The sequence below is a fragment of the Perognathus longimembris genome, chromosome 5 (genome assembly GCF_023159225.1).
Source record: "Perognathus longimembris pacificus isolate PPM17 chromosome 5, ASM2315922v1, whole genome shotgun sequence".
NCBI classification, from domain to species: domain Eukaryota; kingdom Metazoa; phylum Chordata; class Mammalia; order Rodentia; family Heteromyidae; genus Perognathus; species Perognathus longimembris.
In genome coordinates, this window is record NC_063165.1 from 32,399,637 (window position 1) to 32,421,815 (window position 22,179).

The window sequence follows — 22,179 nt, forward strand, 5'->3', positions numbered from 1 at the left end:
ACAAAATTCTGGCCAATCAACTTCAACAGGTCATCAAAAAAATCATACACCACGATCAAAGTGGATTCATCCCAGAGATGCAAAGTTGGTTCAATATATGGAAGTCAATTAATGTAATCCACCACATCAACTGGAGCAGGGTAAAGAAACACATGGTTATATCACTCAATGTGGAGAAAGCGTTTGATAAAATCCAGCACCCATTTATGCTAAAAGCCCTGGAAAAACTTGGATTCCAGGGAACATTCCTGAATATAATAAGGGCAGTCTATGACAAACCAACAGCAAGCATAACTCTAAATGGGGAAAAACTAAAACCATTCCCTTTAAAATCAGGAGCAAGACAGGGATGTCCGCTCTCCCCCCTTCTCTTCAACATAGTACTAGAATTCCTAGCCAGAGCAATTAGGCAAGAAGAAAATATAAAGGGGATCCAAATAGGAAAAGATGAAGTTAAACTTTCTCTCTTCACAGATGACATGATCCTATACCTAAAGAACCTCATAGACTCTATCCCCAAGCTACTAGAGCTGATCCAAAACTTTGGCAAAGTTGCAGGATATAAAATAAACCCTCAAAAATCAACGGCCTTTCTATATGCTCACGACCTGAAGACCGAGGCTGAAGTCAGGAAAGCAACTCCTTTTGCAATAACCTCAAAAAACATAAAATACCTAGGAATAACCTTAACCAAAGAAGTGAAATACCTCTACGATGAGAACTTTAAACATGAAAAATGAAATTAAGGCAGAACTAAGGAAATGGATAAACCTCCCATGCTCCTGGATTGGGAGGATTAATACAATCAAAATGGTAATATTACCAAAGGCTATCTACAAATTCAATGCAATACCCATTAATATCCCAGCACCATTTTTTAATGAAATAGAGGAAGCAATCCAGAAATTCATAAGGAACAATAAAAGACCTAGAATAGCAAAAACAATCCTAAGCAGAAAGAACAGTGCTGGAGGAATTACAATACCCAACTTCAAGCTGTATTATAAAGCTATAGTAATAAAAACAGCTTGGTATTGGCACCAGAACAGGCCTGAAGACCAATGGAACAGAATTGAAGACCCAGAAATGAACCCACAGAACTATGCCTACTTAATCTTTGATAAAGGAGCTAATACAATGGTTTGGAAGAAAGATAGCCTCTTTAACAAGTGGTGCTGGCAAAACTAGTTCAACACATGCAACAAACTAAAACTAGATCTTTATATATCACCCTGCACCAAAATCAATTCCAAATGGATCAAAGATCTCGAAATCAAAACAGACACCCTGAAAAAACTAAAGGAAGGAGTAGGAGAAACACTTGGGCTCCTTGGTACTGGATGGAACTTCCTCAACAAAGACCCAGAAAGGCTACAAATCAAAGAAAGGTTGGACAAATGGGACTACATCAACTACATCAAACTACAGAGCTTCTGCAGGGCAAAGGACATAGCTCGCAAGATAAACAGAAAGCCCACAGATTGGGAGAAGATCTTTACCGGCCATTCAACGGACAAAGGCATCATCTCTAAAATATATGCAGAACTAAAAAAATTACCTTCATCCAAAACATAACTGCAAAGAACCAATAGCCCCCTCATCAACTGGGCTAGAGACTTAAAAAGAGACTTCTCTGATGAGGAAATGAGAATGGCCAAGAGGCATATGAAAAAGTGCTCTACATCACTGGCCACAAAAGAAATGCAAATCAAAACAACATTGAGATTCCATCTCACCCCAGTAAGAATGTCCTATATCAAGAAAACTAACAATGACAAATGTTGGAGGAGATGTGGCCAAAAGGGAACCCTACTTCATTGTTGGTGGGAATGTTAACTGGTTCAGCCACTCTGGCAAGCAGTATGGAGATTCCTCAGAAGGCTAAATATAGAACTCCCCTAGGACCCAGCAGCCCCACTTTTGTGTATCTATCCAAAAGACCACACACATAATCACACTAAAGCCACCAGCACAACAATGTTCATCGCAGCACAATTTGTCATTGCTAGAATCTGGAACCAACCCAGATGCCCCTCAGTAGATGAGTGGATCAGGAAAATGTGGTACAAATATACAATGGAATTTTATGCCTCTATCAGAAAGAATGACATTGCCCCATTTGTAAGGAAATGGAATGACTTGGAAAAAGTTATACTAATTGAAGTGAGCCAGACCCAAAGAAACATGGACTCTATGGTCTCCCTTATAGGGAATAATTAGCACAGGATTAGGCAAGTCACAGCAGAGGATCACAGGAGCCCAATAGCTATACCCTTATGAACACATAAGATAATGCTAAGTGAAATGAACTCCATGTTATCGAAATGATTGTTATATCACAGTTGTAACTATTTTCAACGTGCCATATGTAACTGTAGCCTCTATTATTGATGATATTTCTGTATCACCTTCCTGTTATTGTACCTACACTATCTCTGTATCTTATCTGAATATATTGGAAACCGGGTATACTGGCATTAGAACCAGGAAATTGGAAGGGAATACCAAAATCGAGAGACACGGGGTAAAAAAAAAGACAAACAACTACAGAAGCAATACTTACAAACTGTTTGGTGAAAATGAACTGAACAACTGAACAACTCATGGGGGGGAGGGGAAGGGAAAGAGAGAGGGGGGAGGGGGTAATGAGGGACGAGGTAACAAACAATACAAGAAATGTATCCAATGCCTAATGTATGAAACTATAACCTCTCTGTAATTCAGTTTGATAATAAAATATATATGTATATATGTATATATATTATATATATACATATATACATATATACCAAAATGTTGCATCATTCTTTTGTGTTCTTACAAGAACTAGAAGTCAAGGAAAAGGAAAGGAGAAAAGGCAGTGGTGGCAAGTGACTACTGGCAATTGGCCTGGGCCTCAGATATCTAGAATCAAAACAGTACTTCCCATAGACCCTTTGTTCAGTATGACTGCCTTTTCTCCCATTTTGTGCCTGTAGAAAAATACAGAAAGAAAACAGTAGGCTCCTTTTCTGTGTGCTATCTAGTGTTCCATAATAGACAAATAACATTGATAAATAATTATTCAAAGAATAATTTATAAAGGAAAAAGAAAAGGTAATCAAAACTCTGATGAACTGTTTCGACCAGAGAGAAGACACTGCAACTCATAGGAAAAGCATATTCACAGCTTCAATTAATTGACTTTTCTTCACAGGAAAATTTTTATTTGACAAAAAGTCTTAATAGTTAACTTAGTCCATATGTGGTTTAATCTTCCTTTGGTCATGTAAAAAGATTTTACATGTTTGCATTTAGGTTTGTATCAAAGGAGCCCTTTCTCTGTGCTGGACTGCAGAAAAGTTTGGAAGGGAGAGAGTTTTAATCCATTCAGCACGCATATAAATGAGTTAACAATTTTCCATATAAATAGTCTCCTCAGCTGGGTACTAGTGGTTCACACCTGTAATCCTAGCTACTCAAGAGGCTGAAATCTGAGAATCATGGTTCACAGCCAGCCCAGGCAGGAAAGTCCATGAAACTCTTACCTCCAATTAACCATCAGAAAACCACAAGTAGCTCAAAATGATAGATCACTAACCTCGAGCAAAAAAGGTCAGGGACAGTGCCTAGGCCCCACCATCCACATAAATAAGTTAATTAATTAATTAATAATCTCTTTAAGTGAATATTAGACATAAAACCTTACCCATAAAGCCAAAATGTCAGAATACCTGGTGAGAAGTCACACACTGCAAAACAGAACGAGACTAACAGGAGCTAGCACCAAATGAGCATTGACCACAGGCCAGAAATTGTCATCCAGTCACTTAATCTTCTCTATTGTGCAGTAGAAACAGGACTAAACTGTAGAGATTCAGTAACTTTCTGACTTTCAGCTGTTTGGGCACAAGGTGCTGGGTAGATTCTACTACCAGGCTAGAAGGCTTCTCTAGGGGCTTACATCTACCCATTCCATCCATTCCTAAGATACCTCCAGGGCATTTGGTCTCTGTAGGACAAAAAATGAAAAGTGATAGCTTAATGTTACTAAAAGAAAACCAGTGAAAATGATCATACCTGAGCATGACTTCTTTTGACTTGGAGGAGGAGCAGGCCGCACAACTATCAAATATTTTGGTTCTGCATCTGAAAATAATAACATGATTTATCAGTAAAATACTTGAAGAACCAACACTGAAGTCATATGCACATGTTATGACTCAATATTCCCTTATTTCTCCTCCATAACTGAAGGACCAGTGAAGAAGAAGACCTAGGGATTGGAAAGACTTAATATTTTGTGAGATGTCCATTAAATACAGAGTAAACCCAAAATTTCAAAGGGCAGGGGTGGGAAGGAGCTCTTTAAAAATATTATTTTAAATTTTAGGCTGAATTTTTGTCCATTCTTCTTTCTGAAGATATTTTTAAAGTCAGGTCATATCTCTTCTGTAAGTCCGCTCCTTATAGATGGACAGCCTGAAATTCCAAAATCAGAGAAGAAAAGCCACTTTTTCATAAGACATGTGGGTATTGCATGAACCTATTCACTTTCATGGGAACATGAGATTTATAAAGCCTTATTTAATTTTTGCTGTGTTTACATAACTTCTTTTCTGTTTTCCTATCCAACCATTCAATTTTACTGAACAAAGTCATAATTTATAACTTTTACTGAAAATACAAATCAATGAAATATAAATCATCTTTGAAATCTTTGAAAACCTTTAGATTTTTTTTTTTTTTTTTTTTTTGCCAGTCCTGGGCCTTGGACTCAGGGCCTGAGCACTGTCCCTGGCTTCTTCCCGCTCAAGGCTAGCACTCTGTCACTTGAGCCACAGCGCCGCTTCTGGCCGTTTTCTGTATATGTGGTGCTGGGGAATCGAACCTAGGGCCTCGTGTATCTGAGGCAGGCACTCTTGCCACTAGGCTATATCCCCAGCCCCACCTTTAGATTTTTAATAAAATTATGTTAAAATCAATTAATATATGCTAACTCACTATGGGACTAATTATCAAATAATCTTTTTTAAATTTATGTAATAAAAAAAGAGTTTGGTTAAGCATATGTAAGTTAATCACTTATGTCTAGGGCATACAAAATACCAATGTATCAGCAGTTCTATTTGATTAACTGGTTGATGGGGTATTATATGGTATTTCTTTAGGAACACCAGGAAATTCATTCCTCACCAAATTTTATTTGGATATGTAGTCACCTAGAGTTCACTTTACATTATCATTCAAGACACATTTATATCATCATTTTGTTTATTAGGAGTTTGGAACAGATGTCTTCTTACTTTGGTTGTGTTTTGGTGTTTTTCCAATTCTGGGTCTTGAACTCAGAGCCTGAGCACTGTCCCTGGCTTCTTTTTGCGCAAAGCTAGCACTCTACCACTTGAGCCACAGCGCCTCTTCCAGGTTTTTCTGTTTATGTGGTGTTGAGGAGTCGAACCCAGGGCTCTTTGCATGCTAGGCAAGCACTCTACCACTAAGTCACATTCCCAGCAAGAACAGAAGTCTTCTTGCCCTAGGCTTTACAGAGCTAGTTTCATTTTCAGACTGAGACCGTCCTTTTTTTTTTTTATTAGGCATGCCACACAGCACCATTTGCTAAAACCTCCTAAAACTTAGAAAGCAACCTAGGCAACCTCTTGAAAGAATCTCAGGCTATGTACCTGTGGATCATGTTGCCTACAGACCACCAAATAAATCAAGGGGCATTCGTGCAATCCCAGACCTCTGCAGCTCAACATGTAGCTTGCTAACTGGGATTCATAAAAGGACCATGCCATCAAATCAAACAAGTGGGAATACTTATATATACTAATCATTGCTTGATTTTCTTAGGAAAACACAAGGTATTAAGAAACTAAGATCTGTGGAGTATTTCCTGTGTGAAGAATACTGTTTAAAGCTTTACATTCGTGTCACAATTACTCCTATTGACAATCCTGGCATATGCTGTTACTCCAAGCTGGTATTAGTAAAATCAACAAGGCAGGGTCTCCTGACTCTCGAGGCTGAATCAGCTAGCTCACAGATAGCCACCATATACAGAAATCTTAATGTTTTACTTTTGAACCTGCGCTTTTAAAGGGAAATCACTGGGACAATGTAGTATGTGTGGAGCAGAGGCAGTGCAACATGCTGGTCTGAGGATTTTTACCTCCCATATGTATCCCAGGTAACTCATTAGCATTTATTCTGAGGATTCTATTGCTCAGCAGGACTCAAGTAGAACCAGGCAAATGTCCCACGTCCAGGAGACATGCCACACTTCCCATTTGTGCCAGAACTGGCTTCAGATACAGTAAGGATGCAAGGTGCTTGAAAAACACAAAACCAAGGAGACACCAAGGCGCCCTCTCTCCCCCCTGTTATTTCCCTGTATTAGCCAACCCTATTGCTGAAGATAGTAACATGGAAGGAAGTAAAAAGATGGGCAACTCATAATTACTCTCCAATGCTTCCTCATTCATAAGTCAATAACAAAGTAACATGTGAAATACCATGCTAACACCCGTTGGTACAATTAGTATACATTACAATAATGAATGAGACAGTAAAATAGGTGAATGGGTATCAGTACAAGTGAGAGGGTGAATGGAGAGGGACAATGGGGAAGAATTTGGTTGCAGGACTTCATCTGTAAGTATGACAATAGAACAATGAAATAACTTGAAATTGTTTTAAGAAGGAAGTGAGGAGGACAAGGAGGGGGGTGAAGCTGACAGGGTACATATTATATACATATTCCATATATATACATATATGTTACAGTGGAAACCCCCCTTGTACAGTAAACATATGCAAATAAAAAGTTAAATCAAACTCTTCAGCTTGCACTTACAAAATTGATAGACCATAACTCTTCTTCACAGATGACAGTGATTAAAGTATTTTCAGATGTTAATAGAATACCATAAAGTATACGGTTGAGAAACATTTAAAGTTTAATAGTGAGAAAGTTCTCATTTTTTAACTTTATTGGACACTTGAAAAATTATCACCAGCTGAACATAAAAGTAAGAATAAAAAATTTAACATGCAAACCAGAATTATAAAAATTCAGAATAGGAGTCAAAAAAAAAGGAGTTCATAGGAATCTCTTAAATGTGAATCATGTGTTTTCACCTTAGTGAAAAACTGGTCTTTAGAGGCCATTAATACTCATTGGTAGCCACCTGGGAGGCTAATACATTTTTCACAAGCTCAAGTTACCCTACTGCAACTTTAAATCAATGTTTACAGAAAATTTATATGCACATGAATTCCAGAAATGGGAAAAGAAAATATCTAATATTCTTTCTTTATATTTTTGCATGTAAGACCAGTAAACAACTTGAAAAATGCCTGTTCAATAGGCAGATACTAATGTAAGTGTAAAGAGCCTTTTAAGTGATCAGTAGAGCATTAGTCCAGAGACACTGCATATTAACTTGCGTATTTCTGAATAATGAACAGCTTCTCATTTCACAATGAAATATCATGATAAGCAAAAATGCTTGCATCTTAATCACCTAATCAATGACAAGGGAGAATTTAGGTTACAAGTAAAATTAAGGTTGTTAATCAGCTGACCTAAAAATAGGGAGGGTATCTTGGATTATCCAGATGGCTCATTATAATCACATGCTTCTTAGATGCAGAGGAGGAGGAGGCCAGAGTGATGGGAAGTGACATACGAAGAGCTTGATCCACTGTTAACTTGGAGGTGGAAAAAGAAGGCAGGCTGCTTGAAGAAGCGGGATAAAGCTAAAACACCAGATTCTCCTTTCAGTGCCTCCATAAAGGAATGCAGCCCCACCTACACCTTATGGTTAGCTCATTGAAGTTCACATTGCACTTCTGACCAACAACTGAAAAAGAAATACATTTCTAATGTTAAGTCACCAACTCTGATGTAAGGAAAAAAGAGTAGCCCAAACCTAAATCTAGCTCTTTAATCAACTAGGAACAATTAATACAAATGCAATCATGGAAAACTATAAGTCATCATTTAAGTAACCAAAAGAGTGACATGTAACTTGGAATGTAATTCACCATTTTTGAAGTAATAAAAATAGAAGCACACACGTTCCTTGGCATAAAGAAATACTAGGAAGGAAACATGTAAGTGGAAAGTTTTTCTGCTTCTGCTATGGAAAGGGGATGACTGTTTTTAAAAAATGAGTGATCTAAAGAACAGATAGGAGCTTTAAAAAATTCTACTTGGAATGGCCTCCTAGGAATCCTATAATCTTTGTGTCAGTGTTCTTAAGAACACACAATAACTAGTCCATGTTGTCTACCTGAACAGCTCTTAAATTTACTTGCCTGATGACAAGTCTTAAACAATTTTCCATGGCCTCCTGAAGTCTACACTGATTTGAGTCTATTAGATTCTATGCCACAAATATTTAGTACCTATCCACTCAACATAAATCATTGAGATATGAATAACTGGGGAACAAGACATAAGCCTTAGCTTTAAGCAGCCCACAATTTAACCAAAGTAAATAAACAATCATACTCAAGTTTAAAAAGGGTGAAAATCGAGAAGGATGGGTGATATATTGAGATGAATTTATTAATACATAAAATCAATTACTTCTTACTGATCTTAAAACAATATCATCACTTGTCATAGAGTTGACCAATTTACCAACTTATCATACTGAGAATCTAGCCTATCTCTCCTAAAAAAAATCATCAAATTGATGAAAGAAAAAGTAAAATTCTTCACAATCATCAGCTTAAAAAGACAGAAAATAAACAATAGAATTGGAAACTGACATTTTACAAACCCAATACACAATCATAGATTTGGGAAATGATCATAAACAAGTGCTAAAGCCATTAAAATATGATGGATAATGTGATGACAAGCAATATAAGACCTCCTAAATACACCAAACAAATAGCCAGCCTAAGGAGCACTAAATAGGACAGCCATTTAGTGTGTTTATGTAAATTACTGAGAAGTACCCCATTCAACTTTTTAAATATTTCTTAAAAAGACTAAATCCAAATCTGATACAGCTTCTACCTCTAAATATCTTTTCACAGGAATTACAGGGATAGTGGAGTCAGTTAAAAAAAAAAAAGATCCAAGAAGCAACCAGGTAAATACAAGATATGGATATTCATCACAATAAATGGCCCAATTTCTCTGAACTCAATAATATTTTATAAGAAAAGAAAGCCATTAGACATGATGTTGAAAATGAACTACTGTATACAACTTGTGAAGCAGGGGTTGTGGTCAGGAGGGAAAACCTGGGACCTGGGAGAAAACAAAGAGGTGACACTGTTCAAAAAGAAATATACTCATTACCTGACATATAACTGTAACCCCTCTGTGCATCATTATTATAATTTAAAAAAAGGGAAAAGGAGAGAAAGAAGAGACTTTAAGAGAGGTAAAGTTTATAGAAAGGCTCTTAAGTAATAATCTTAGCAGTTCAACAAAATAAAAACCTTGCTTTGTACTTCGAAAGCATTCACTGCAGCTTATTTTTAACTGTTTTATTTATTTATTTATTTATTTATTTTTATTTTTTTATTTTTTACCAGTCCTAGGCCTTGGACTCAGGCCCTGAGCACTGCCCCTGGCTTCTTTTTGCTCACGGCTAGCACTCTGCCACTTGAGCCACAGCGCCACTTCTGGCCGTTTTCTATATATGTGGTGCTGGGGAATCAAACCCAGGGCTTCATGTATATGAGGCAAGCACTCTTGCCACTAGGCCATATTCCCAGCTCCATCTTTAACTATTTTAAAAAGAGTTTAATTTGAAAATATTTTTATTGGCATAGGCTTGAAAATGACCCACATCCCCCATATTCATTTTAAATGGATTAAAAACATTTGTAAGAAATTTAAATATTTATAATGCATAGAGAAAAGCTTTAATCTTTTTATGTGAACTACTCTCAAAACTTTGAAAAATGTAGTGCATTTTCTTTTTCAAAGGAGCATCTCATGAAGAGGCATTTAAAAATCTGTCATTGTTTTTGTCCACTCAAAGAAAGTAAAGACAGCAAGAAGGAAAATGAGTGCCCATAAAATAAACTGTTTTAGAGGTTTCAGTCTAGGCATTTCAGCTAATTTTTTCCTTATGCAGTAGGTTCCATGGTCAGGGATTATGGGCAATTATTTCTACAATTAAATTTTTTAATATAAAGAATTATGCTGTGGTTTGTACCAGATGGTTTGTGATTCTTGCTCTTGGTTTAGCCAAAGAGGTTAAAGATAGTTCCCATATGCAACACTGCATCATGTTATATCTATTACCTATTTCCTCCCTTCTCATGAGTCTGATCCTCACACATCTTACCTACTACAGCCTCGGTGAATTTTCCTTCCGCAGGAAGAGGGAAGTATTGGTTTGGAGATAAATTGCTGCCATATCCTAGGAGAAAACCTTCCAGCTTTGTGTTTGGATTTGGGCGCAGGAACTTCAAGAAAATGGAATCACTTGTGGTGTTGATATGGACTTTCAGGCTTGGCTTTTTACCTAACCATGGGAACAAAAACAAATTAGCTGTTACTTCATGACTTTTGCACTCTCCTGAAGTTCTCTTTAAAGTTTGGTTGTCAGAGGCCTTGTTCATAGAAAGCATGCATTATCTTGAGTACCATGTGTTACTCAAGAACACATCACCCGTGCATGCGTGTGTGTACACACACACACAAACACACACACACACACACACACACACAAATAAAGTAGGTTTTATAATATGTAATGCAGCCTAGAGTAGGGGGAACAAAAAAAACCCAAACCCAAACAGTAGTAGTTCAATTCTTGGTAATGTACCATTGAGCAAGTAGGTGGATTTTAGACCTTTTTTGACAATGGACAGTTGGCCATAATCTTCTTTTTATATACCTTATCCTGATATAGTGAAAGCACTGAAGTTTCTTTCTGGCAAAACGGATTTACTATATCTTCAAAACTCCCAGCCTTGTCTGAGCTGCTCTTCAGTCCCATACCCACAGAGTCTTCATCATTGAAAGAGACAGAAAGGGAGGGAAGAAGAAGGCTTCTGGTACAGAGGTAAATAGATGGTAAAACAGACACTGGAGGAAAAGAATGCTTAAAAAGAAAGATGACCAGGAGCACACTGGGTCAGTGAAGCAGCTACAAGCAGATGCCCAATGTAAGTGAGATACAGCCCCATTGGGGAGTAATTAGCTGGTCAGTAGTAATTGGTGAGAAGTGTGGCTTTAACCAACATTTTGAAAAACAAAGCAAAGAATCACACCAACTGGGAGTCTTTATCTAACAGTGAGGAAACATTTATTTTTGTCTCAGGAGCCAGAAGGGCACTAACTGTAGCTTATCAGTATGGGCAACTGCAATTCCCTGGTACGCTGGAGGTCTGGCTTCCTGCTTTTTAAATGATGGGCAGCTACCTTTTAAGTGAGTTATTTACAAATATTCGGGAACTTGCACAACTATAAAGCTGGCACAACGCAATTGCTCATTATTTGCTTACTAATACAGGCTCAATCTTGTAGCCATCATTCAGAAAGACAAAAAGAGTTGTATTTTTTTTTCTAAGTTCATCTCAAAATAATTTGGCAATACAACCACTGTGAACCATCATGAGTCCATTTAGTTCTCTTTTTTTAAGTGTCAGCAAGTTGTTTTTTTTTTGTATAACATACAAAGTAGGAAGTAATGGAAAAGAGAAAAGTATGTTCTGCTCTCCAGAAAGGAAATAGGAATTAAAGATTCCCATTTCCTCTTTAATCCCATGCAGTGTGCCTATTCATATTTATCTTTGGAAATGTGCTTAGTCAAATCAGCAGTGTGACTTGCTGATCAAGACCTCAATGAAAAAAATTATATAGTAGAATCCCTAATACTTTTTTAATGTCCCAAATTTCTAATTTTCAAAATATATCTCACCCCAAGGATTAGCATAGTTTATTTTCCCTTTTCTCTACAGATTTAGTGATTTCAAGATACTTTTGCCTATTGGGAAGACTTTACTTACTGACTTAATAATTCCTATTCCATTTGTTATTAACCAAAGTTGCATGATGACTATACACCAATCGCCACATCTGTACAGTGCAAGCTCCTCAAGGCTTTACTCCAAGTTCATCCTATTTCAGTCCAGATCACTCTGCACAAGCTGGATCAATATAGACACAAAAAATGATTCTACTATGCCTTTGAAATAAAGGAAATCATCCCCTTCATAGATATGAAGTTGTAGAAACCACTCTTATCTCAGAAGCCAGGACTACAAGTGATGCCTATATTACTTCATATTTCCCCTGAACTTGAAATGTTGCTAAACTTTTGGATTCTCAGATTACTATTCTTAGATCTGTGTAAAATTGAGACCCATGGATACTGAATTGCTTACCCAAGGTCTGAAAAGGGATTTTGCCTCTCGTCTAGTTCAATTCCTCCAAAAGAACTAAGGGTGGTTGACCTTCCTCACCTTGCATGGTAAGTGCAGGGTCAAAACTAGATCTTAGGTTCTCACCAGGTTGTATTTGCCTGCTCTCATTTTCACTGAGACTTTGTTATTACTCAAGTGCACGGAGTGGCCAAACCACAGGCTAGAATGCTCAAGATAATGTTAATCACTGATATTTTTGCTATATCTTAACTTCACCAGATTTTGATACTTCAGATAAAATCCAGATATTTGTCCAACCTCATTTTCCCATTTCCCTATGTTAACTCCCCAGTTAGTCCATCATGACCAAGAAAAAGGAACAAATGGAAGTCAAATATTCTCCTGGTTTAGAAAAGTATCAGGTCTCACATTAAGTCAAAACACAATGTTTCCCACACATTGTCTGGGTGACAATAAGGAATTTTAGTGCATTCCCACTTGACTAAGAGCACAAGGTTACAGCATCAGCATCACATTAGACTTTTGCTCATGATCTCTGCCTGACACACGACCTTAATTCCAGAGTGGAGAATGGAAAGGATAGCTACACCAAATGGGAAGACCATAAATGTGTCTATGAATCAGCCAAAGTAGAAGTTACCAACTCCCCACAAAGGACTTTTCATGACTGCTGCCTCTCTATCCTTTGGTAGCAATTTATGCCAATAAATACATCAACATTATATAACTTGTAAGATGAACTTGCATTATCTGCCCTGCTCTATCCAAAATTCCAATACTATCTCTATAGCTAAAATTTGTAATATATTGAAAAAGAGAAATATATGCAGACAAATATCACCTCATCTGAGCATCACAAACTAAATACTTTAAGATCATAGCCTGGCACTGGTGGCTCACACCTGTAATCTTAGCTACTCAGGAGGCTGAGATCTGAGCATCATGGTTCAAAGTCAGGCTGGGCAGGAAAATCCATGAAACTTTTATCTCCAATTAACCACCAGAAAATTGAAGTGGCACTGTGGCTCAAGTGGTAGAGTACTAGCCTTGAGCTGAAGAGCTCAGGGACAGTGCCCAGGCCCAAAGTTCAAGCCCCATGCCATAAATGAATGAATGAATGAATGAATAAATAAATGCCATGCTCCTAGCTCTTTATTTAGGAACTGAAATTCCTTCATTTTATCACCATACATTACTTCCTCTATTATTACTTCTCAATCTGCTTCATTTGATTTGGGCCAAATCCATTCACAGTCTGCAAAGAATTTTTCATCTTGGGCTCGCATCTTTGCTCATATTGTTCAAACAGTACAGATCCCCTCAATCTTTGGTTACCTTTTCTGCATATCTTCATTTAGTAATTAATCTATTGATTCCCTAGTCAGAAAGCAAATAAATAGGTTTATTACCCCTTCAAGCCAAATATATTTGTCAAATGATGTTCCAAATGAGTATTTACTAAATAAAAGCTCTACCTTTGGATAATTTCTCAGTATATATAGGTCTATATTAATTTTTACTTTTTAATGATACAAAATCTTTACTCTGAATAAATAATGATGATGGTTTGAAGCCCAAACTATTAAAGGTGGTATGTAATAGCAATTATCTTTTAACTATTAGTAGTAGTTAGACTTCTGACAAGTGACTTAAGGTAAAGATTGTGGAAATATATACAAGTAGGATAACATGTCATATATGATAACCAGAAATCCTAGGGTTACAGAGAAGAATATTTTGTTACATTTTAATGTAAGGATCAAAGCATATGACAACAAGTATAAGATAATTTTTTTAAGAGTGCAAACATTTTAGAAAAGCAACTCTGCCTTGGAGAACAAACTGCACTTTGGCAAAGTAGAATCTTGGAACTATGACAGTGGTTTCTAACCCTCTGTTTGCAACATTCTACAGTATCTCTAAATATTTCAAAGGGTATTGTGCAATTCTAGAGGAAAAAATATCTCTCAAGGCAAAATTAATTCATTGTTAATTTTTAAAAGCAAATATATTTTTTTAAGTATTAAAATCAGTGACCAAGGGGATAAGGCTGGAAAACCGGACAAAAGGTACACATGCTCTGTAAGTGCAAAGAACTCTCTGGATCAATCGCAAGGGCCCGGCTGCAGTTGTTGCTGAGAAACTATAGATAGTTCAGTTCAGTTCTGTAAAGAAACATAGCCCTGGTTGGGGGTGTGGCTCAGAAGTTGAGTAACTGCCCTGGGTTTAATCCCTAACACAACAGCAAAAGAAACACAGCCCAATGGTATTTAGTGAAAGCAGATAAATGATATTATACATCCAGTTTTATGTCTAATTGTTCATAAGATTATCTTCATGGTCTAAATTGTTGATACCAAGTTGGTAAAGATGACAAAGCACCATAAGAGAAAAATGACAAAATATTAAAAGTTCTCTTCTAAAAGCAAAGAATATTAAGAAGTGTAGCAATGAGAATTACCTGAGTTTATATGATCTAAGTGTTTTAAGATCCTAATGAACATTAGAATGATAAATTAAGTTTGGGCTTAAACTAAATCAGATACAGTATTAATTAGAGTATGAAGAGTATTAACTACAAGAACAGCTGTAAAACTAATGTCAATAAAATACTGACTCATTTCAGGATTTAAAAGCATAATCTGACTCCTACCCATACTATGTTCTTCCTTTGATCTACATTTTTACTAGCATGTATTAGTTGTGAAGGAAATTTCATTGTAATATTTCTATGTATATGATGATAAAATTTACCCCTGTATCACTTTCTCTCATCATCCCGTCTTAAAGCTATTTAAAAAAATTCCTTATTCTATTTTCATCCATGTATGTAAAGTACTTTGGCCATAGTCACCTTCTTCCATCCTCTCAATTTACTCTTTCCTTTCCCACTGATAGCTACTCCCAAGAAGAATTTGTTTTACATTTCTGTGGTAAATTTTAGCACATATTAATTGTATAAACATGTTGCATTGTGGTATTTCATGTATGCACATATTATACTTTAATAAGATTAATGTCTCTGTTGCTTTTCCTTCCCCATCCCCCAACCCTTTCAGTGAGTTTCCTTTTATCTTCATACATAAATATATTTTGAATATGAATGTGAATGTTATAAAAAGTTAGGAGACCTGTTGGAAACTTATCAAATAACCCATTAATTTCATTCCTAGGTATTTTACCAGGGAGAAATCAAAACACAAGTCTGGACAAAAACTTATATATAGGTGTTCAAAGAAGCATCCAACTAGAAATAAAGCTGCTAAGTGGGTAAACAAATCATGGCTCATCCATACAACAGGATATGACTCAGCAACTGAAAAGAATAAATGACCTATGTATGTGACCACAGGATTGAATCACTTATTGAGAATGTCATAACACTACTTTTGAATGGGCCATGACCTCTTAATCTCTGTAACCACATCATACAGACTCACTACAGGGAAAGTTATTCAAGCACCATGCCATTGTAACATTGGTTTGTGTTTTTGTATTGCCTAATATTATTACTCACCACCCACAAATGGGCATATATGGGTATGTGTGTGTTTATAATCAGCAAATTCATCTCAGACTTTATTATCTACTAAGAACTCACAACACTACAAAGGTGGTAACAGAAATGTGGTAGATTCAAGGGAGAACTCAAATAGTGAAATTCCTTACAAAGGCAAGGAAAAGTTCAGCAAAATAAAACTCAAAATGGTACTCAAAAGGGGTGAGGAAGGGTCAAGAGGTAAGAGGTTGGCAAATGAAGAGAAGAGGGGGAGAATGCAGTCACGGATCTAATGTATATCCTACAAAATTAAGAAGAATGAGGGAAGAGAGAGTAAAGGAGGATGAGTGAGAATTTTGAAAGGGGTGACTGATCAAGATGTACTGTATTTATATATTGCTTTATTAAATAGCAACTCCTTTGTACAACTACTTATAATTTTTAAAAGATTTTTTAAACCTCACAACACTAAATTTCAAATGTATTTTGTTCTGTTCTATGCCTTTCATAGACAGTGGACAACATACAGAAAACATTCCAGTGCTTTATTGTCACCGCAGCCTAATAAGGAGCTATCAAGAACCAAGTTTCTGTGTTAAGCAGGATAGTTGGTGTTTGACAACATTTAAAAGTTTCAAAACTCATACTTGATAGCATGAGTTGTACTTAATTAAACTCTACTGCTAAGATAGATAAAGAACTACTTTTAACGTAGAATTTAACAGTAACATTACATTTGTCTTGATTCTTAGAGACTCAGAAAGAAAAGATCATGTAAAATAGACTTGCTTCTCTGATGACTCTGTTCTGTGAAAGAAAGATGATAGAAGGAAAAGAAAAGCCATCTGAGCTTTACTATAGGTTTGATCATGGGCTTTTAATAACTTCTGACAGCCACAGAGTAAAGATAATGAGTAAAGGCAATGAGGTATATATCATGAGGTGTTCCTAATCCCACACAGTCTACAGTTTATAGCATGCCTTTTTCTAACTAATACCATCATCAAGAGCAACCCAAAAGCAAGCGTTACTAGCTGAAATTTTCCATTGCAGAAATAAACAATAATTTCAAGCTAAGCATTTTAAGGAGAATGGGGATGAAGTGTTGCTACTAATTAATAGTAGACATTATTAACTACTTCCATCAGTCCTGAAATGGCAAGACATTTGTGTGATCATGCATCAGGAGAGCTTGCCCAAGTTGGTGATGGAGACGAGGACAGACAAGACACAGCCTATCCCATAGAGGCATAATGTCATACTAGAGCACAGTAAGGGAGGTGGAGGGTATTACATTACTTTTGTGGTAGTGATGAAGGTGGTTGTGATAGGGTGTGAGTGTGTGGCAGAATGGTAAGTGAAAAATCTTTTCAAGCTAATGGCTAAGCAAATCCTTTCTTAATCTCAAGTTGAGGGATACTGGTGGGGATATGCCTGGAAAAGCTTAGCTAGAGAACCAGAGTAACAGATACTTTGAATATTGTGCTCCCTGGCTTACAGGGGAAATTACTTTACCCTATAGCTAAAACACAGATATTGAATGGAGGTTCTAAATAAGAACACTAGAGATGGAAGGATTCTGAACATTCTGACAATGGTAAATCAGCAGCTCACAGCTTTAGTTAGATAGAAGACATCCCTACTTGTATTTTAGACATATGATTTTGAAACATTTCCAATTACAAAAATTAGATAAACCAAGGTCTTTATAACTCTAAAGAAAAATGACCTTTAAATTTTTTTCCAAGCTGGGCACCAGTGGCCCAGGCCTGTAACTCTGGCTACTCAGCAGGCTGAGATCTGAGGATCATGGCTTGAAACCATAGAAAAGACTGTGAGAGTCTTATCTCCAATACACTACTGAGAAAAGGCTGGAAGTGAGCAGGATGTGGTGGCTCACATCTATAACCTTAGCTACTCGGGAGGCTGACATCTGAGGATCACGGTTTGCAGCCATCTAGGGCAGGAAAGTCCTTGAGACTCTTACCTCCAAAAAACTACTCAGAAAAAACCAGAAGTGGTATGTGGCTCAAGTGATAGAGCACTAGCCTTGGGGACAAAGAAGCTCAGAACCAGCACCCCAGCCCTGAATTCAAGCCCCAGGACTGGAAAAATAAACAAAAAAAGCTTTACAGAAGGAAGAAAGGAGTGACAAGAGTGACGTTGTTGTCCAAAACATACTAACCACCTGACTTATGAAATGGTAACTCTCCTATACAATACCTTAATAATAACAGTAAAATTATATTTGAAATAAAAACATTTGCAACAGGCTGGGATGCACGGGTGGGCACCAGAAGGAAGAGGAGGGACTAACAGGACAAATGACTGTGTTGATATAGTTTATTTGTATATATGAAAATAGAAACTGAAATCTGTTTAAATTGTTTTAAGAAGGGGGAATGGGATAGACGAGAGATAGAGGGAATGAGGTTGATCTGGATACATTGTTTATGTGCATGGACATGTCATAATGAAGCTCTCCTTGTACAACTAATGTGTGCTAATACATTTTTTAAAGTTATACAGAAAGCATTGTAACATTCAAGTCCCATAAATCACATGAACAGCTTCCCTAGTGCCAAGAAATGGGGCCTTTAAATAAACTCAGAACTTGAATTTACTCAAACATGATTATATGTCAGCAAGAAGCACAGACTACTGGATCTCGTGATCATTGTTCCAGGACAAGCAGAACAGCACATTCCCTCTTCAGGAAGCCTCCTGCTGAGCCTGCCAGCGAAGCACATGTTCCCACATGCAACATGTGCTCTTGAGAAGTCAAAAATCCATGTTACCCAGACAGGCTCTCTCATACAGCTGCCCCCAAGCAATTCCTATAGAGTCCTACTACCCCAAAATTAACTAGCTAGCTATGTATCAGGACACTGTGATCACCAAAGTACCCAGAGGATGTTTGCTATTAATTAATTCATTCATTCATTTATTTAATTTATTGTCAAAGTGATGTACAAAGGGGTTACAGTTTCATATGTAAGGCAGTGAGTACATTTCTTATTAAACTTGTTACCTCCTCCCTCATTTTTCTCTCACCTTCGCCCTTCCCCAATTCCCTCCACTCCCTCTCCTGAGTTATACAGTTGGTTTACGGCATATTTTCTTGTAAGTATCATTATCTTATAAGTATCAGTATCATTGGTTCACCTTTTACTCTTTATCTCTCCATTTTGATGTTCCAAGTGAAATGAACTCCAAGTTCTAGAAATAAGTGGTTTATCATTGTTGTTGTTATTTTCACTGTACCATGTGAAATTATGCTATTGATTTTTACATGTTTGAATTTAGAGATGTTGAATGTCTGAGGGAGGAAAATGTGTTTGGTTTTCATAATGAAGCACTCCACTATCTGTTGGCTAGGTCTTGGTATAAATGAGGCTCATGTCAGCTATAACAACAACAGTTTCCATCTTGGTCAGACATCCCAGTGCTCTGAATCCTCAGACTGTTTGGTGACTTTGGATGACTGAATGAGACAGACTAAAACTTGCCAGTGTTGACAATTCAGCACCACGTGGCAAAGCTAGTTGGTTTACCAAAGGAGCAATAACTTCATTACCTCCTTTATAAACTCAACAAACGAACAAATAGCAAAATTTGTTTTCATAGACTGTTTTGGCAGTAGATACAGAGGAAAATAACACTGTTTTCGAAGTCAACAGCCTGTGATACTGTTCTTTGACTTGATTCTCCTAAAACCACTCTTTAAAGTTTGGCCTTGTGCTAATTTGGAAGAGGGAGCGAGAGAGATGATCACATACAAACCGACAAGCATACATTTGCTGAAAGTGCCTGGACACAGCTGTAAAATGACAATGTATCCATGTTTCTTTGGGTCTGGCTCACTTCACTTAGTATAATTTTTTCCAAGTCCTTCCATTTCCTTACGAATGGGGCAATGTCATTCTTTCTGATAGAGGCATAAAATTCCATTGTGTATATGTACCACATTTTCCTGATCCATTCGTCTCCTTCATAGGGAATAATTAGCATAGGTTTAAGCTAGTCACAGCAGAAGATCACAAGAGCCTAATAGCTATGCCCCCTATGAATGCATAAGATAATACTAAGTGAAACGAACTCCATGTTATGGAAACGAGTTATATATCACTGTTGTAATTACTTTCAACATGCCTTGTGAAACCGTAGCTTCTATTGTTGATGATCCTCTTGTATCCCCTTCCTGTGGTTGTACCTGCACTATCATTGTATATTTTCTGAGTACATTGGAAACTGTATATAATGGTATTAGAATTACAAAAGTTAAAGGGAATACCAAAATTGAGAAACACAGGATAAAAAGACAAACGACTACAAAAGCAATGCTTGCAAAACTGTTTGGTGTAAACCAACTGAACAACTCATGGGGGGAGAGAGAAAGGGAGAAGGGGGCTGGAGGGATGAGGGAGGAAGTAACAAACAGTACAAGAAATGTATCCAATGTCTAACATATGAAACTGTAACCTCTCTATACATCACTTTGACAATAAATAAGAAAAAAATAAAAATAAAGAAATGAAATACAGAAAATAAAAAGTTTTTAAAAATGTAAAAAAAATGACAGTGTATCAGCATACAATTTATACTTGCCTTGAAGAATGCTATGCTTTGATTTTTGTCTCCTCTAAAACTTACATTAAAATTTAAGTATCCTGCAACACTATTGAGAGGCAGAGCCTGGTAGGGTAGAGCTTAGATCCTTCCCATTACTTCATCTAATTTCATCAATACCATTATTAAAGAGTTTGGCACCCTCTTACCCTGGTACCTTTTTACTGCCTTCTTTCCACGTGATGATGAAGAGCGAACCCTGTTCACATACCAGCAACTCAATATTAGACTTCCCAGCCTAGACAACTGTCAGCCAATAAATTTCTGCCCATTATAATTACTCAGTCTTTGGTCTTCTGTCTAGGCAGCACAAATTGGGCTTAGACAGGGAATATATATATTTACTCATCTGCTTTACTTTGATCTCATTCATTAAGTACGAGGCACTCATCATTATTATTATTATCATCATTATTATAAATTCAAACCTTATTTGTCTGATCACAAAGATAACATTCTACTAAGTTAGATGAGTAAGTCAATTATTTTAGAGTAACATGAGTAGTACCATTAGCATGAGGCAGCTTCAGAAGAGGGACCCTAAATCTGATAGGAAGGATGGGAAAGAAAGAAGAAAATATCCCCTTGGTTTTGTTTAGTCACAAAGGTAATTCTTATTCCATAAATGTAGTCAAATATAGGTAGAAACTATCAGGGAAAATGTTGATGTCAAAGCCAATTTTGTAATACCTTTTCTGAGTCAATTGGAAAGCTTATGGATTCTTAGCAAAGAAGAGGAAGACATTGACAGGCTACAGAACCTAACAAAACTTCTTACCCTTCTTTCCATTTTTTGTTTTCATGGAGAGAATTTTCTTAGAGAAAGTAATGGCAATTAGATTTTCTTCACAGAAGGTAAAATGGATTCCATGCCGTAGTGGTCCTAATTAGAGTCAGCATTACCTGGTAACTTGTGACAAGTGTAAATTCTTAGGAATCATCACTAAATCTATTGTATTGGGGAACAAGTGAGGGCAGCGATCTCTATTCAATAAGGACACTAGGTTATTCTGATACATTCTCAACTTTGAAATTTCTTACTTTGAAAATTCAGTGTATCAAAAGTAAAATAGTTCATTTTTTGCTAGATACCATTTCATTTTACTGACCTATGACATTTGTTTATCAGATGGATGATTGTATTGTTGAGAGTTTGTGGTTACTATAACAATGTTGTTAATGAAATTCATGTACAAGTCTTTGTATGAATATGTTTCTATTTTCTTCAGATAAATACTTAGTGGAGCATATGATAATTTTCTGCTGAACTTTTAACTACATGGAGGTTTGAGATGAATGGATGTGGGGATGGAAAGAATACAAGATAGCATCCAGAAGTTGCAGGAGGAGGTTTTAGAAATTGAAAGAGTATGTAGGATGGATGTGTGTTGGAAGGTAGGATATAATAAGTAGGCAGCCTAGGTGAGAAAAAATGGACTATAGACAGAAAAGAAAGAAGTACTGAAAATGTATCTAGACTTGTTAAAGGGAAACTGAGGTTGCAAGTTTGTTCTTATAGTCCCCTATTCTGTGTAAAGCCTCATTCATGGCCTCTTCCAAACAAACAAAGAAACAAAAACTAGTTATTTCTTTTAATTAAAAAATAAATTATACATATATGTATATGTATATATCCATGTTAGATCAAATCATTTATCTCAGTGTTCAGAAATAGTGGAAATTGGAAGAAACACTTCTCT

The 22,179-nt window shown here is 36.6% G+C and overlaps 1 protein-coding gene across 6 annotated transcripts in view; it reads right to left on the reverse strand.

Moving 5' to 3' along the window:
• LOC125351633 (ABI family member 3 binding protein) overlaps nt 1-22,179 on the reverse strand; it is a 192,447-nt gene that overhangs the window by 131,652 nt on the left and 38,616 nt on the right. For all 6 annotated transcript variants that reach the window (XM_048346517.1, XM_048346514.1, XM_048346515.1 and 3 more), the window contains exons 2-3: nt 10,305-10,484; nt 4,060-4,128 (exon numbers count right to left, since the gene is read on the reverse strand). In XM_048346517.1, coding sequence (XP_048202474.1) covers nt 4,060-4,128; nt 10,305-10,484 — 249 coding nt within the window. The remainder of the gene's footprint in view (nt 1-4,059; nt 4,129-10,304; nt 10,485-22,179) is intronic.